This window comes from Phoenix dactylifera, unplaced genomic scaffold (genome assembly GCF_009389715.1).
Source record: "Phoenix dactylifera cultivar Barhee BC4 unplaced genomic scaffold, palm_55x_up_171113_PBpolish2nd_filt_p 000254F, whole genome shotgun sequence".
Classification (NCBI taxonomy): domain Eukaryota; kingdom Viridiplantae; phylum Streptophyta; class Magnoliopsida; order Arecales; family Arecaceae; genus Phoenix; species Phoenix dactylifera.
Window position 1 is genome coordinate 204,202 of NW_024067747.1, and position 17,484 is coordinate 221,685.

Sequence of the window (17,484 nt, forward strand, 5' to 3'; positions counted from 1 at the left end):
ATTAGACATGAAAAGTCATAGGTTTGGCGATTCATCTTTTAAATAGAGGATCAGTGCTGGAGACAAAATGCGGGACAAGTTTCTTAAAGTTGTCTGATAAAAGATCATGGTATCTAAATATAATGCTGAGAAAATCATCATATATAAAAAATCTAGGTAGAATTTCGACAACAGCAAATGTGGAGTATGTGCGATAGATTTTTTTTCTTTTTTTTTTAAAAAAAGAAAAGAAATTAAGCATGCCCCAGCTAGTCATGATCGCAACATGCTCTCCTCTTTTGTCCATAAAGTGACAAGTATTTGTCAAGTTTGATCTATAAATATTCCGACCATCAAATAAGTAAAAATTCAACAAATCTTTTATTATTTTAACCAGTTCGAACAAAGCAGAAAGAACTGCTACCTAGATTCTAAACAAAGTGTGCAACAAAGAACACTTCTTTAATTTGTGTTTTATTTTTACATCATTTCAAAGTTCCAAACCAAATTTAACTATATTTTGAATTAGGTGTGACTCACCTCCAGTGTCAAGAACTATATGGGCCAACATTAACTCATTTCTCTCTGATCAATAACCACCTGAATTTAATATTTATGAAGGCTGATGTCATACGCCATATTAGTTTCTATAGCTCAACGTCAACTCCTTAGCTCTACTCTCCCATATAAGTTTTTTATATCCTTTCCTTTCCACCGCGTCACCCAGGGATGACCACATGTCCATAGTCTGATAACAAAAAGACAAGGACCAAGCAACTGCAACTTGCTGAAAGCTTAAAACAGTACAGAAAAAGGAGGAGATTTTTCACAACAAACAAGCAAAATTTTAAAATATAGAATTTAAATAAAAATTATTCCAACTCAGCATTATGGTAAAGAACATAAAAGTTAATGAACCAGCTTCCCTATATTAAAACGACATAAACTTTAAGCAAAATAAACCTAATATAGCCCAGTATGCCTTATTTTAGTCTGTCTTTTTCTCACAATTTTCCTTTTCTCCCCTTAGACAAAGAGGACCTCCAAACTGCGGCTCTTTGGAGAGTTACAGAGGGGACATTCGCTTAGAGAGGCCTCGCACTCCTTGCATGCACAAAGATGCTGACAAGGGAGGAATAGCATGCATGAATCTCGATTACCACATAACTTACAAAGAGATAAAGCTCGACCGGTTTCTCCCGTCTGCTCGTTATCTTCTTTTCTTCCCCTTGGAAAACTGAAATATGAGTTTCCGACTCCCGTCCCCAATGCTCCTGTAGAGACAAAACGAGGTTCTTGTACTCTTTCAAGTGCAGCCTTAAGAGCTAAGGCCATGGCCTCCTTCTCCAGTGCGATCTTTTTCCACAGCTCCTTTTCCTCCTCTGCTCTACTTGCACAATCCTGTAATGCTTGGGCTCTCATGGTTGCACTCGCCAGCTCTTCTTCCTTCCATCTAAGCAGTATAGATGCCTTCGATTCCAACTTTGTCAACAAGGATTCCATATGTTGCTTTGTTTGCATATTGAGCAAGTATATCAGCTGTTCATTCTGCTTTGCATAGGCATGTTCATAATAGAAGAATATATCGACGTAAACTTTCTTAAAAAGAAAAAAAAAAAACCTTCTTTCTGAAAACTTTCTACGTAAATTCTTAAAAAGCTATCAAAAATAAATATAAAGTAAAAGGAAACAAGATTTACCTGTAAACGAAGATATTGATCCATCTTCTCGTTATGTTTTTCCATAAGGCTAGGCAAGGGATTCATCAAAAGAGAATGATCTAATGGACTATTGGAATCTGGAATGATCATCGAAGGAGGGAATGGAGCCAAGATCTGTTGAGGCCTTTGTTGCTGGTTAAAAGATTGATTCGAATTTTCTAAAAGGAACTCTTCATCCATTGTATCGTTGTTGAAGAATGGAAAGGAATCATGAGTGGCCATAAATGTAGCAACGTTGAAGAGAAAAAATTTAGAAAAGATGAGAGAGGAGAGCAAGGGAAGGAGAAGGAAAGGGGGCGGAGAGAACGATGGGCTGTGGAGAGCAAACAAGAAGAGTTATGCTGGATCAAACGAGACGTATGGGTCCTTCAAGCCTAAAAAAAACGGTGTGAAGCCTTTTTTCTCTATGCACACGCGTCCGTGGGAGCACGGCTGGAAGGCCACTTCTTCAAATCACTTTTTTATAATTTTCTATTTATTCTTTGAAAAACGACAAAATAACTCACTTTTTCATGCTACTTGAAATTTACCTTGCATTATAATTTTCTATTTATCCTTTAAAGAAGTGGCAAAAAAAAATATTTTTTTTAATAATTGGCACTTGCCTTTTAATATAAAAATAGTACCAATTGTTTGAGTGCCAATTGATCTTGGTATAACGAATATTTAAGAATATTATCTCACTAAACTAGATAATTATTGTCTAAACTGATATTAAAGTTTATTAAAGTTTATTGGCTTTATGTGCTAAAAAAAATTTGACTATTAAAGTTTTTTATTTATCATATTTTGTTATATTATAATATTTCATTTCAAAAATAGATGAAGAAAAGAAGATAAACTCATACCCGGGTCGCATGGGCCCGGCCCACATTCTAACATATTCATAGTATGTGAAGTGAATGATTTTCTGTGTTATATTTTTATTTATAAATTTTCCAAAATTGAACTCAAGTTAGCTTAAAAAGATAATATTAAACAATCAATAGATTTTTACTCAACATCCTTAAAGTTAGCTATTATTTTTTTTATTTATTACAATTTATTATATCTCTTATTGCATTTTAAAAACAATTGGAAAAGGGAAAAATCGTAGCCCTTGTATTGCATGGGTTATACTTATACACTAGGGAGTACTACAATTTGATTTAAAAGTTTCCTTAAACACAAAAGGATTGATGATATGCAAGTCTAGAAAAATATTCTAGAGATCATATTTATCTCACTTTCTGAAAATATAACATGGATGAGTAGAAATGGAAGAGTAATGGATAAGCAATCTTTGTAGTAGCCTTGACAGCTAGCATGCACAAGAAGAGTAATAGATGATGTCCCAAAAAAAATCAACTTCTTTTGTAAGAGAACTTAACTATATGCTAGAATATTAATTACGATAAACAGAAAATGGCTTCCCAATGCCAATGTTGTAAGAAAACAACATAATTATACGACAAGTTCCACAAGACCAAAATGATCTTCATGATATTCTCTCTCCACTTAAACTGCCTATTGTTAGCTAAATTGGATGAAGTTAATAATTGTCTCGCTCATTATGGAGTTGCAAATTAAGATTTGACTCCATAATCTAATAAGCAAGTTTAAAAGGAACTAGCTTTGTTGCAAAATAAGCCTATATCTGTTACATTTTAAATAACACTGTGGATTAACATTAAAGATATTGCAAAACTAGAAAAGTTCATCTTTTAAAGACTTTCCATAAGACATAAGATGGTTGCATAGGCGCACCTCGAGAAAGCAAGTTTGATAGAGACTAGTTCCTAGATGACTTGTATGGAGTCATATGCAACCAACTAAAAATGATGCATTGCATGCATACAAATTTCGTTGACGAGCATGTTTGATGCTAGGAATAAAAAGCAAACTTTGATATATATCAAGACAAATTCTGGAGTATGCTTGGCTTGTAATGCAACTAATTTTAATAGCCAATTCCATTCCATTGCATCAAGTGAAGATAGTATTTTTTCCAAGCACCATTATTATACTGACGTGCATGGTCATCAAAAAGCGACCTATATAGAAAATCTTGGATAAGTTGAATTGAATAAATTATTTTTGAAAGACCTTACACAATGATTAGTTAAAATTAATTATGCATCTTCAAAGCTTTTTTCTTAAAAAAAAATAAATAAAGCTGAATCATGTCAAATGCCCATCAAGATAACTGATATCCCCATCAGTAGAAACCTTGTTATCGAGAATATATATATATATTATCATGGACACCGGACTTCTAGTTTCATGCAAAAACTAATGAGGCAATTTACTGGCAAATGAGTATCATCTAATGCAATAAAATGAAGGTCCTAACCGGCCTACCTGTTACGTCCATTAGTAGATATATCAGAGATATTGAATTACTTCCAGCTTTTATAATGGTTAGGATGTGGAGCACAAACTTAGAAACATAGCCGAAATATCATCTTAGGATATATTGGTTATTGATCTACTTGGTGCGAAGAACATATGCATTAAGAAAATACATTGCAGCACGTCACTCAGGAGGCGCCCTATGGGTTGGAGAGGATGAGATGCCTAATGCATTTTGGGACCTTTTGTGGCCGATTCTACTGGGTGTATCCGTTCCCGTGTTGTATGATATTTCTGTTTCAGCAAAAAAAAAAAAAATACATTTAGCATACTCAAAAGGAGGACAAGAAAAGGGTAAAATTAATAAAGGACCCCTCAATGATCTCATTACATTTAAACCCTCTTGCTTACAATTTTTACTTAGATCACCGCAGAGGACCTGTGCTTTTTACTTAATATACCTTTCTATCCATCTCCACCCTCAGGCCTCATTGCCATTGAGAGGAAGGAGGAAGACCCCTGGAAGCCTAATCTGGGGCTCTTCATGAAGCTTTTTTCTTTGTTATCTCGAAGAGGTGGAACCGCGTTCAGGTGCATATCGTCATGGCGTCCTCCACCTCTGAAATGCTTCCCCTCTCGTTCTCTGTCTTCCCTCGTCTGCTAATTAACTTGATGGATATATATCATCCATTGGTATTGGTGATGCTTCGATTCTTGACAAGCCGCCTCTATTTTCATTTGTGATGTAGTTTTATTCAGCTTCTGGATTCTGATGGTTTAAGTTCTACGCAGATAACTTGCTGTTTTGCTTTCTTTTTTCATCTAGGCTTCAAGAAAGACGTAAAGGTCTCTCTTCTCAGATCCTTCTATTGCTTGCTTTATTTCCCATAAAGTTGCTATGTTTCTCTTTCTCAGTGCATGTTTGTTTGAAAAAAACTCTCAAGAGCATGCTGGTGAAGACTACTACTCTCAAAATACATTTCATGTAACTTTTAAGAAAAACAGGAGTAGAAGAAGAAATGGGTGGTTGGTATAATCTGCAAACCTTCTTCTCTATTGAAATATTTGGAGAAGAAGTGGAAAACAAAAGAAAGAGAGAGAAAATTGATTTTATTTCTTTATTTTCTTCGTATTCGGTATATCTCAGGAGTTATATATACTCATGGACAAACTTCATACATAAAAAATGATATAGGATAATATAGGATCTCACTAACAATGAAAAATATTATAGGTGATATAAGTTGTCATATGATTCCTAAAATCACTCTAACAAGATTATGCTAATAAAGAAAACTAATATAAGTTGACACAGAATCACGTTGATAAAGAAAAATATTACAAGTGATGCGGGTTGTTACATGATTCTTAAAATTATTCTAAAAGACGGGACCATGTAGGGTTGCTAAAAGAATCTAGCTTGATACTGAAAATTCAAGAATGCAAGCATTGCAGCCTAGAATATTACACAAGCATAAGAGAAACGAATGGCTGCAAAAAATAATTCAAATGAGTTTGCAAAGCAACATAGAATCCGTAGCTTATGATAACTAAATTGCCTTCATCAGTTAATAAACACATCGATTGATTTATAATTGATCGTAGCTTTAAGATCAAAATATTGCAATTTCTTTATCCGTTCGAGAAATATGAAAGGATGGACACTAGCCAGCCATTTGAGGAGAGGAGTGTCAACTAGGGGACTGTGTCATGTTGGTATAAATAATTGCTATTATCGATGGCGATCTCTTAAGATTGATGGTAAGAGTTGTGATTCTTGCCTAATAATTCATAAAAATTAACATGATAAATCACTAGATCCATCTTGTTCGCTACAAGAGAGGACAAAAGAGGAGACCATGCTATCATGCACTAGATGAAAAATACAAGAACACATGAGATGCAGAGGACAAAAGAATAGAATATGTGATCTTTTCCTTCTTTAAGGCAAAATGGAACATGTTATCATGCACCAGGCACAATAAAAAATAAAAAGATCTACACGTAGAAATGAGGTGGAGAGGACAAAATAAATTAACATATTATCGTGTATTAGATGCATATTAGAAGAGAGAGAGGATTAACATAAGGAATAAGATGTTGCAAGCCTGCTTATAATGATTTAAAAGAATTCCTTATTGGCCATCCAAGAGGGCAATCTGAATGCAAGCAATGCCACAGCCAGATGGCTCCCGAGATCAAAACAAACGTACCAAAAGGAATAACATGAAATAAAAAGTTGCGAATGGAAGCATTGCAAAGACCAGAACAAGCCACATTGTGAGAAAGCAACCACTCTCAACTCCACTCTCCCTCCCTTCTCTCCTCAATCCAAAAGGTCGTGTCATGAGCCCCCCATGCCACCTCATGAAGGACACTGCAAGAGAGACATCTCTTTCTCTCTCTCTCACACACACATTTGGATGCATGGTGCGAAATGGATGTACCACAGTTAATATATAGCTAGGGTTGTAGCAGGTCAAGTTAGGATCAGACTTGGCTATATCTATATCATCACCCTAATTATGCACATTATACCTTAACATAAATTAAAACCCGGTTAAAACTCTACACTTATATTGGTTATTAAACATAAAAATTTTATACTTATATTGGTTATTAAACATAAAAAAAATTAGGTATAGTTGGATATTTTATGTTGTTTTACTAAACCATCAAATTATTTTTAAAAATTATTTGATGCATCGAAATGCTATCCTTTGTATTGTGTACAATTAAAATAAAACCGATATGAAAAAACCACAAGAAATTTGCCTAAGCTACTAAATAGTTTTTCTTTTTCTATTCAAATGGTATTGAGTTATGTTCGAAGTAGTCGAAGCATCAACCAAATATAAAAATTTAGTGAAACAGAATGGGTTATTATTTGTTATTTGTAGTTAAAAATTGTTATATGTATGTATGCAGCTATCCATCCATCCATTTATTGGGTCGAGTTTCAAGTATTCGAGTATAGATTCATCTAAATTCAAATATAACCTAATAAAACCTCAAGTTTTACTTTCAAACTCAAATCTGAGTGCATTTTTTAGGGCATCATCAGCATCCATTAATACTTTATTGAATGTGGTTATTTACTTTGTGGCTTCTCCGTGGATCGTGGTGACAAAAAATCGTTATTGACCAAGAGATATATTTTCTATCCATAGAATATTTTATTTGTAACTTGTGGTTCTTAAAGCTGCATCTTTAAGGTGTAATACCAAAAATATCCTCATCGAGCGCCTATTCAGGCAATTCATTTTTTTTCCACTGAGCATCCCATCCAAGCGATTCATTTTTTTCACTCAATGCAAAAAAATAAATAAAAATGAAGAAGTTACTTGATCCTGGTGGTAGACAACCCTATAGAATCACAATATATATCATGGTTGATTCTCTTAGAAGGGAGCAGCTGCTCTAATTATGTTACACGTGCATTTTATTTTTTACTTTTATTAGATATATTCCTACTATATATATATATATATATGATCCATCCATTTTATGATTAATTTTTTTTTTTGGCTGAAGTACTAAAAAAAAAACGAACGAAAAATTCGAGCATGTATGATAAATAAATCCTACGACATCATCTGAAATACGGTCAGACCCAACCAGCGGAATCGGTCCCATAATCCCATTTGCACCTATCGGGGCTTCTGGCCCGCGAGCAGCCCTAGCCCCACAAGAACCCAAGGGTTTTGGCGGGAGACGAGACAAGTTCTTTTTTTCGGTGGAACGAGACAGCTCTCGGGCGAGGGTAAAAAAGTGGGAAAATGGCGGAAGGGGAGGAAGCTCTGGCCATGGAGGCGGAGGAATACCGGGTCTGGAAGAAGAACACCCCCTTCCTCTACGACCTTGTCATCTCCCACGCCCTCGAATGGCCCTCCCTCACCGTCCAATGGCTCTCCTGTACCTCCACCCCCTCCTTCCTCTCCTCCTCCTCCTCCTCCGCTTCCGCTGCCGCCGCCCCCGTCCACCGCCTCATCCTCGGCACCCACACTTCCGACGAAGCCCCCAACTTCCTCATGCTTGCAGACGTCCGCTTCCCCCTCCTTCCCCCCGGTAAGGGCTCCCCTCCCCCTCCTCCCACCGCTGATGTCCCCATCCCGTCTGTCGAGATCGCACAGACAGTCCACCACGAAGGGGAGGTCAACCGGGCGCGCTACATGCCGCAGAACCCCGCCCTGGTGGCCACCAAGACGTGCGGGTCGGAGGTGCACGTCTTCGACTGCGGCCGCCGCCCGCCGAGGCCGCCAGAGGGGGAGACTGGCGGCCCGGATCTCGTGCTGAGAGGACACGATACTGAAGGGTATGGGGTTTCGTGGAGTTCCCTCAAGGAGGGGTACCTCTTGAGCGGTTCGTATGATTCCAAGATTTGCTTGTGGGATGCGGGCGTGACACCGAAAGAGAAGGTTCTTGATGCCAAGGATGTGTTTGAGGTAATTTCTCAAAAATAAAAAAGCATCTTGTAGCTTGGTTTGCTCTATAAAGTTGAGATTTTTACTTAATTTTGGAATAAACTATTATAAAACTTCTCAGTAAATTGCGTCTTCATATCTGGAACAAACAATGTCTGGAACTAGAATGCTTATCTAGTACAGTTTAGTGCAAAATTTTGTGGGCTTGTCGACAGGAAAATTATGTTGAGTGATGCCAGAGGAACTTGCCATATAGCTTTCCAGATAACCCCAAATAACCACATTCATTGTTTGATATATCTAAATTAAGAGAGAGGGAAGGAGGGAGGGAGGGAGGGAAGTATACCTTTTTGGCCATCTATCATCATCAAGATAGTGCCTACGTGAGCTTGCTTTTACATTGGTACAAGTTCCATGGCTTGAAAGATGGTCTTGATTCTTGAATATAATATTTTGCTCCAGATCATTAATAAATGGTTGATAGAAGCCAACCATACAAGTGCAGGGAGATGGTGCTTTTAATTTTTTTGCACACATGTTTTGTTCAATGAAGAAACTGTTGCTTACTTAGAAGAATATGGGGTTGTAAAAAGTTTCCCTGAAAGTGGCACTCAGTTTTGTCAGTAGAAAACTAAATTTTAGAAAAGCCTTAGGAAGCAGGCTGAATTTCCATTCTGGAATATATGAACTGTCTCTGGTATATCAACAATCGGTCAGTGCTCTGATTGCTTTCTTTCTTTATTTTGTCTGCTATATTACTGCTATTTTGTTATAAGAAAGTCTTTTATATTGTCCTGTGCCTAGAAATTGCAGTTGTACGAGATCATGTATAGTTCTTTAAGCGTGTGAAATTTAGACTCCTTCTTTCTTTTCTTTTGTTCCTTTTACTTGTTACCTCTGACAGTTAGAAGTTATGCAATTAATACTTTTCTAAACTTGTTTATGTTGTTTTAGGCTCATGAAGCTGCTGTTGAAGATGTTGCTTGGCACATAAAAAATGAAAATCTATTTGGGTCTGTTGGTGATGATCATCTATTGATGATCTGGGACTTGCGCTCATCTGCATCAAAAAAGCCACAACATTCAATTATAGCTCACCAGGATGAGGTGAAGCAGCTTACGATATCAATACTACATACATGCACACACCCTATCTTTTTTTGGTAACTGGATGTGTTTTTTTGGTTTCCTACCATGCATTTATTGTACTTGTGCATGTATAATTTTCATTTAGCCACTGATTTTAATTGTTAACATCTCTATCTTACTTTTTTGCTTTTAAAATAATTCTATTTTATATTTTATGAATTATGGTGTGTTTTTGAGCTGGATTCTCAACATGACGACTGAATACCTTCATCGTGAAGATATAGCAAATGATGTCATTGATATACATAAATTATCATGGAAAAATCTGAGATAATGTAGTTAAAAACAAATGATGCATGAGAATAGGCTGATGTTTATTTTCAGTGGGAATCGATGGACAATAAACCATCACATTGGTACCGAATACCAAACAGTGAGAAGCCTTTTTCCATGAATATGGGGTTGGGTTGGCATTGAATATCAAGGTATGACGTGTCAAAGGTTGAGGAAGTATTATGCTGGACATGAACCTGATATTAGCCAGAGTAAGAGATTGGCACACCAAGATATCTTGGTGGAAAGTTGGAAAGTAGGAACCTATCTTATTGCTATGCACTGTAAGCTTGTGCAACCAAGGAACTACCCTCCGAGGTTCCAAAAACCTGGAATAAATTTAAAATGAGAGGGAAGAAAAACTAGACCTGGAAGGCATCCATGAGAAGAGGGAAAAAGACAAGGTTTATCAGAAGGAACTCCATTTGACTCTATGGACTATGGTGCAGAAAATAAGCCAAAGAGCTAAATAGGAAAAACAATTCCTTATGATTCCTGATTTAGTGAAAATTATTAATGAAATAGGTTCCAACAGGTCCATCAATTTTCTTAAAACCACTTTTTCTGATTCTAGCAATCAGCAATAAGGGCTATATTCTGATGATCTGTTATCTTCCGTGTGTACCTTTTTCATCTTGCACCCATCTTTCTACTTCCACTTATGTAACTACTTGTTTCATTATCTATATCAGTACAGCCAAAATGGATGGAGGAAATGGAGGCACGCGGTGGCACGATGGAGTTCATGGTGTGTGATAGGTGGGTTAGAAGAAAAAGCTACAATGGGTGGAACAAGTTCAGAAGATGGGTTCGGTTGAAGGGAAGGAGTTTTGACTGATTATAATATAAAAAATGATGAGAAATAATATGAATTAGGGTTTTGTCAACAAACAATTGGATGACATGATTCAATATCTCAATATTTTTTATAGGACTTGGGTTGCTATCCAATAGCTGAGATGCAAAGAGAATACATACATGGGTGTGTGTCTAGGGTGGGGAATGGTTTGTGTCACAAGAATAGATGTTCTGCTATTGCCTCAGTTGAATTTTTAGCTCAATTTGGAATGATGGAGCCAACTCTCTCAAATAGTATGACTGCAATTATTAAACTTTTGAATCATCATAAGACAGATGCAAAAAAGTGTTTTTAGTTTCAGACCATTTGACAGAGGCTCATTTTTGATAAAATCTAGTGGAAATCAAGAACTTTGAGTTGTTCTCCTAGCACATATGGTCATTTTATCTATTGATGCTATAATGCAATATATCATGTCAGCCATCTGCCCTATCAAATTTGATCATGCTAAGTGTTAGTTGTAAATCCTACATAAGTGTGTATATGTGATGACAATTTCAATTCAGAAGTTTTGAAGCGAATATAAATGTGTTAAGTGTGAGAATGTGTTTGCATATAAAATTAGTTGATAGAGGCTCTACTATTTCTTATTACTGTGTCATAAGCTAAAATTATACATCTTTATTCATTAATGCATATATTTGTATTTACATATTTGTCTATATCTATATTATATATCAGCATTCGAACACCAGGTTGCAGTTGTACAATATCACTTGTCTTTAGTTTACCCTAAAATACTGAAATCCAACACTTAGCGATGGATTTGGGCATGATACTTGGGTACAAGTCTGCAAGAAGAAACTTTTATAGATTAGAAGGACATGGTATTTAGAGATGTACTGCAGCCAATTTATGTACCCATATCCAAGTAACAAAGGGAGATACCTAGCAACAACCCCACCTATATACAAACCTGCAAAAGTGTGCTGAGATTTGGTGATTCACTTTTAAATTTCTTAAGCAATGGACATCAGGAGCATACAGTTTATGTTTAAATTCTGCATACAACTAGCTTAATCAGTAGGCAGTAGGGCTCAAATGTCCAATCTAATGATACGGAGATGGAGGAACATGATTTGCTGCATCCATGGTTCAAGAAATTTTGGAAAGAAAGAGGAGTGCACGTGAACAAGAAAAAGAATAGAGAGGTCAATGTGCAAAACACCAAAAGTAGGAGACCAAGATAGAAACTGCAATTAAAAGAAAATTACTTACAGCTCCTTGTTGTTCTAGATTTGTTGGAAGGAAGTTCCTCTGTTGAAATGTTTATAACCATCGAAAGTTAAATGATCTTTGTTATCATGAACTGGAAATTGGTCATCAAGTTATCCTACATCATTTTGAGAGTTAAATTCATCATCACAAAAATGTTTCAGAGTTCAGCTGAGACAATTGTGTAAGTCAGTGGATCATTATGAATTGTATTTGAACTTGTCCTTTTTTTCCTTTTCCTCTAGTTTGGAGGAATTCCAGTTTAGATGAAAAACATTTTATCCCTTAAATATCACTGCTTGTTTCATTGATCTGTTTTGGTATTCATTAGTTTACCATTGCCAAGTGTTTCTTTTAGGAAACAACATGTTCAACCAGCAACAAAGACCAATTGTCTAATGGAATTTTAGCAAAATAAATGAAAACTTTGATTTTACTTTGAATATGAGATCCAATTCTCCAAAATATGGAAATCTAAACCTAGTTCAATATGAAATAACAGGAACCTTAAGGAAATCATCTGTTAGATTGGGTTTTGGCTCAATAACCCATCTGGAAATAATAAACACATTCCTTAATGCTTTCTTCATCATTGACTGGAATAGTGTATACACATGACATAACACTAGCTTGTACGTGCACAATGCTGAAGCCATATCCAAGAAAGATATGGGATGCTGTTTCTTTTTCTTGATAAAGATCTGGAAGTCCTGGTGCTTTGCAACTGAAGGGAGAAATATCATGCATCATAAGAAATACATGAAAACATTATCCTTTACAGAGAACATTTAAAATATCTAATAGCAATGTTGAAGGTAAAACTGTGTAGAGAGGACAATCCAGTTCCAGATTATACCATAAATGCTCAATGATTAAATCAGCCATAATATGTCAGGAATGAGTCGCTGAGGTCTGAACTCAGGTAGATGGAAATTATTAAGAAGTAGTTATTGGGAATTTGCATCTAACCATAACCCACAAGCTTATTTGCAGCTGGCATCTATAGTTTACTCACTGATACGTACTTGTGCAAGAAATATTAACAACAGGACTTATCCTTACAAGCAAACATTAATCTTTAGAATAATGTAAGATACTGGATATTACAGGTTTGTAGCCTCGCGTACCTTCTTCTGTAACAAATATTACAAATCTGACAAGGGCTGTGGACAAGCTTACTCATAATAAAAACTATATCATGTTGTGTATTTGAAAAATTGTTTGTTTTAAGTATTTTATGTTATATTAATTTTTGAATGGCCTATGATGCTTTTCTTGAGGTGTGTATAGTGAGTTCACTCTTAATGTGAGTTGCCAGAGAAATGTGTAAAAGTAATGAGTTTACTCTTTTAAACTGGATAGTCATGGTTGAGTGGTCAGAAGGCTTCTACGCCTCACTCGTACTTTTACTAACATTTCATCTCTATTCAATATTATAATGCCTTAGATAGCTGTGGTTTTACATTTATTTGGCACAATTAACAGCAAAAAATGGTACTAATAGACTTAGTGTCGCAGGTTAACTCTCTATCCTTCAACCCATTTAATGAATGGATTCTTGCTACAGCATCTGCAGACACAACAGTTAACCTGTTTGATTTACGGAAGCTGACGACAAGTTTGCATACCTTTTCTAGTCACACGTATGTGCTCTCATCAATTTTCATCGAGCAATATCTATTACCTGCTCTTGTAACAAGATTGATGCCCATTGTTTTAATAAATTATGAATTCTTTGTTTATATGTGCTTCATCTAAATCTGTCTCTTCAGATGTTCTCTAAGATATTCCCTGAGCTACTGTGAATTGCATGTTAAAAGTGTTTCATTTGTTTTACTTCTATGTAATAGTTGTTTCATAGGGTGTTAAAGATTATGAACTCAGATATATCTGTGTGCCTTAAATTAGCCTTCTTTTTTCTTGTCTTTGTCTCCTCTATTTTGAAGCAAATCATGTCTCCCTGATTTAAGACATTGCATTGATGTCTGGCATTGTTTTAATGGTACTGCATGCCAGATTTAAATGGGTGAATATGTGTGTGTGTGTGTGTGTGTGAGAGAGAGAGAGAGAGAGCAACAAGCCTCAGTTGTGTGAATTTAGTAGCTTAAATGTGTAGTGCGCATTTACTAAGCATCAAGTGTTTGGGATCAAAAAATCTATACAACACTCTGAAATCTACATGGAGATTTTCTGTACAAAACACTTATATAGACAAAGATAATTAATGGGTGTCATCATGTTATATATTCAATCCATGAAATGCACATGGCAATTGAAATAAAAATTGTTTTATATTATGCTTGCTGTTGCAATTTCGTAGACAAGAATTCATAGGATTATATTAGGGGGTTTCTAATCTATAGCATGAGTAGTATGGTGAGTCAATGTGCATGTGTCTTATCTCAAATTGGCAAAAAGAATAAAAGGGATATGGATCCACAATTTCCAAATGGTGCCTCTATGGTATGGTATCGATTTTGTACTTGTATGGTATGCATCAATTTGGTAGCTGAATGGGATGGTATGTCCAGTATGGAATGTTCCGCACTGATTGTGAACCATGGTTCCTAATACTATTGCTTTTCCAAAGCTGGAGCCGCCCATGCTGGGTGGCGAATGCTGGGTTTTTGTTTGTCTTTTTTTAGATGTGCAACTGACTATGGTGAATTCATTAGGCACAAAGCATGGTTAATTTAGTATCTATTGTATATGAGAACCGAACACAATTAATATAAACATGTAGTTATAAAAATGAAATTGGTGGAATCATATAGCAATATTTGGTGCATCAAGTGGAAGGTAATAGCACCTGAGTCTGGAACTAGATTTGACTAACATGTTCATCAGCTGAAGTCAGGATATCATTTGAGAATGGGAGGACAAAGTTGCAAGGCAATGGGGGGTAATAGCCACTTATGGAGAGCCTGGGGAGTTTTTGCTCTTTATACGACCCACTGATGCTTTGTACACTTTCTACTTTTTCATTTATTGCTGATGTTATATAAAAAGCCCCCATTATGTGTTGCTTGTACGAGACACTTTTTATAGGTCTATGAGACTCGTGAATTGGTGCATGTTAAGTTTGTAATATTGATATATATTGTAAAAGAATTACAGTATAAAATTAGTTGGACCAAAAAAGAGTGCAAATTTATTGGTGCAATAAGAAATTTGTTAAAAAAAGGTTCTCCAAAATCTGCTTCATCTTGATACTCAGTGTTAATTCTTTTTCTCCCATGTAAGTATAAGGCTTGAGGAAATCACAGTTACCTGCCTTGGTTACTGGTGTTAAAGATGCCATGTTTAGAGTTCTAGTGGGCTCAATATTTGTTTGTCATATCAGGATTTACTTGCTATTATTGCATACAGAACCCTGAGAGGAGGCTTATTTGAAAGTAGCATTAGGTATTTGGTTATCTTACCGTGATAAGCTTCATGGTCTTCATTTTTTGTAATTCTATTTTGCTAGCAATAATGTATATGCTATCTGCAATTCTGCATAAGAGCATTGCAAAAAGGATTCCTTAATTACCCTTCATAGTAGCATGCTTTCTTATTTTCAGCATGTGAGGTTTTGCTATTTACAAGTGCATGTGAAATTGTGACAGCGAATTTGGTTTTTTTCCTTTTGATAGCTGAGCTAGCATAATTTCAACTCTTGTACTTCTGATTCTGCATTTTCAATTTCCTACAATCTTGAATTCCATTTCTATGCGTCTCCATATAAAAAAGTTCTATCCAGGCCAACCAGAGTCTCTTTGACGCTTACCAAAATAAGCTGCCTTGTTCTGCTTATTTCTAATTTTGATGCCTGGTTATATTATTTTAAGGGCATCCCGCAGTCCTTGTGTCTTTTAGGCCTTGATAGAGTATCAGTTTTTATTGTCCTTCTTCATCCTAATGACTCAGAAGCATGTCATATGGGATTTTGTATTATCTTTTGATAATTTAATCTCCATGCAAAATGAGAAAAGCATATCTAACTATTTAATTTTTACAGAGGACCAGCACTTCAGGTTGAATGGAGCCCTAAACATGAAACTGTCTTAGCCTCTTCTGCTGCTGACAAAAGGCTGATGGTTTGGGACCTTTCCAGGTATGCAACGTTCAGTGCAAAATGCAGATGGCATTACCAAGCTGGATGTTGACTTTCGTTTCTTGTTTTATCCCTGGAATAATAATCTCTATGGCACTTACTAGAACCAAAATAGAAAAAGTTCTATATATTCTTATGCGCTATGAATATGCTATTTTTTAGTTAGATCATAGAACAATTTACTGTTAATAAGGAATAAGTGAAGCATTAGAAAAAACATCCATGCGATACTGCATTAAAGGATATGTAAGAGAAAATTTTTTGAGCTGGCTTGTGTTCATACTTCTACCAATTTGTGATTGCCTTGAAATATAAAGTATGGCCTCTTTCATAAGCTTGCTTTCATGAACTAATTCATTGATGAGGACATACCTCAACTTAGATCAATATAGATAAAATATTTTGTACATGAACATCAATAGAAGCTGCTCTCTTGAGAATGGGCGATGTTCGATGACAATAGGTTAGTATATGGTAGTTTGGTAGGTCAGTCATGGGATAAATTAGGCCTATGTAAAGAACATCTTGACAGCCTACATTATGTTGGAAACATCTTGGCTGATGGTTATGTTGGAAACATTTTATCACTTACATCATGAAAATCATATGGAAACCCATTGATAACCAGATTCCGTCATTAGGTGGCATGCTAGTGCATCTGCTACTCATTCCTTTTTTGTCTTTTGAATCATTTTGTTCCTACCACTTAAGTGGAGCCTGGGTTTGTCATTCAAGTTTATATCCTATACATTTTTTTTTTGTGTGTGTGTGTGTCTGGATCATGCATTTATTTATTTTATCTTTTAATGCTTTATTTGTACCTTTAGTTCCTATCCTTCCCAATAATGCCCGAAAATTTAATTTGATTCGATGACATGCTCAGGATCGGAGATGAGCAGGCAGAAGAAGATTCAGAGGATGGACCACCTGAGCTTCTTTTTGTTCACGGGGGCCACACTGCCAAAATCTCAGAATTCTCATGGAACACCGATGAGCCATGGGTCATTGCCAGTGTAGCCGAGGATAATATTCTCCAGGTGTGGCAGATGGGAGAGAGCATATATCAAGATGATTATAACACAGAAGATGGTGACCAACCGTATGCCGCATAATTTTTTTTTCTCTCGTAATCTTCTGCTTTTGCTGTTGGAGTAGAGCAAACATGCAAGCATATGTATGGGAGACTTCCCTTGAGCTATGCAATGCTTGCACGCTTCACTCGCTATGTTTAGAATCATTGTCAGACACACCTTCTTCCTCTGTTTTAATAGTATTAGTTTGAAACTGAATGTAGACTCCGTACACAGAACTTCTAAGTTAAGCAATTAGCGTTTTCTTTTCCTTTTTGCCTTGCTGCTGCTTATCCTTTAGGAAAGGCATGCTGCATGAAAGTTTGAAAAGAAGGCCTAAAAGCCTATTTTGTGGCAGAAACTCGGT

At 36.0% G+C, this 17,484-nt stretch overlaps 2 protein-coding genes across 2 annotated transcripts; one reads left to right on the forward strand and one right to left on the reverse strand.

Moving 5' to 3' along the window:
- Positions 1 to 875: 875 nt before the first annotated feature.
- On the reverse strand, positions 876 to 2,022 carry LOC103719247 (probable BOI-related E3 ubiquitin-protein ligase 2). Its single transcript, XM_008808395.3, has 2 exons — positions 1,680 to 2,022; positions 876 to 1,527 (listed from the first exon to the last, which is right to left on the reverse strand). Exons 1-2 carry the CDS (start codon positions 1,920 to 1,922, stop codon positions 1,006 to 1,008), a joined length of 765 nt encoding a protein of 254 aa, XP_008806617.3. The 5' UTR covers positions 1,923 to 2,022; the 3' UTR covers positions 876 to 1,005.
- A 5,699-nt stretch (positions 2,023 to 7,721) lies between these two features.
- LOC103719231 (histone-binding protein MSI1-like) lies at positions 7,722 to 17,389 on the forward strand. The gene is made up of 5 exons (XM_008808371.4): positions 7,722 to 8,476; positions 9,410 to 9,562; positions 13,470 to 13,594; positions 15,952 to 16,047; positions 16,931 to 17,389. Exons 1-5 carry the CDS (start codon positions 7,811 to 7,813, stop codon positions 17,157 to 17,159), a joined length of 1,269 nt encoding a protein of 422 aa, XP_008806593.1. The 5' UTR covers positions 7,722 to 7,810; the 3' UTR covers positions 17,160 to 17,389.
- The last annotated feature ends 95 nt before the right edge of the window (positions 17,390 to 17,484 follow it).

Excerpts from the sequence above, each read along its gene's own strand:
- LOC103719247 (XM_008808395.3), bottom strand. The coding sequence starts at position 1,922 with ATGGCCACTCATGATTCCTTTCCATTCTTCAACAACGATACAATGGAT. Across the intron at positions 1,528-1,679 it reads ATCAATATCTTCGTTTACAG|AATGAACAGCTGATATACTT; the intron begins GTAAATCTTGTT and ends TATGCAAAGCAG.
- LOC103719231 (XM_008808371.4), top strand. The coding sequence starts at position 7,811 with ATGGCGGAAGGGGAGGAAGCTCTGGCCATGGAGGCGGAGGAATACCGG. Across the intron at positions 8,477-9,409 it reads ATGCCAAGGATGTGTTTGAG|GCTCATGAAGCTGCTGTTGA; the intron begins GTAATTTCTCAA and ends ATGTTGTTTTAG. Across the intron at positions 13,595-15,951 it reads CATACCTTTTCTAGTCACAC|AGGACCAGCACTTCAGGTTG; the intron begins GTATGTGCTCTC and ends TAATTTTTACAG.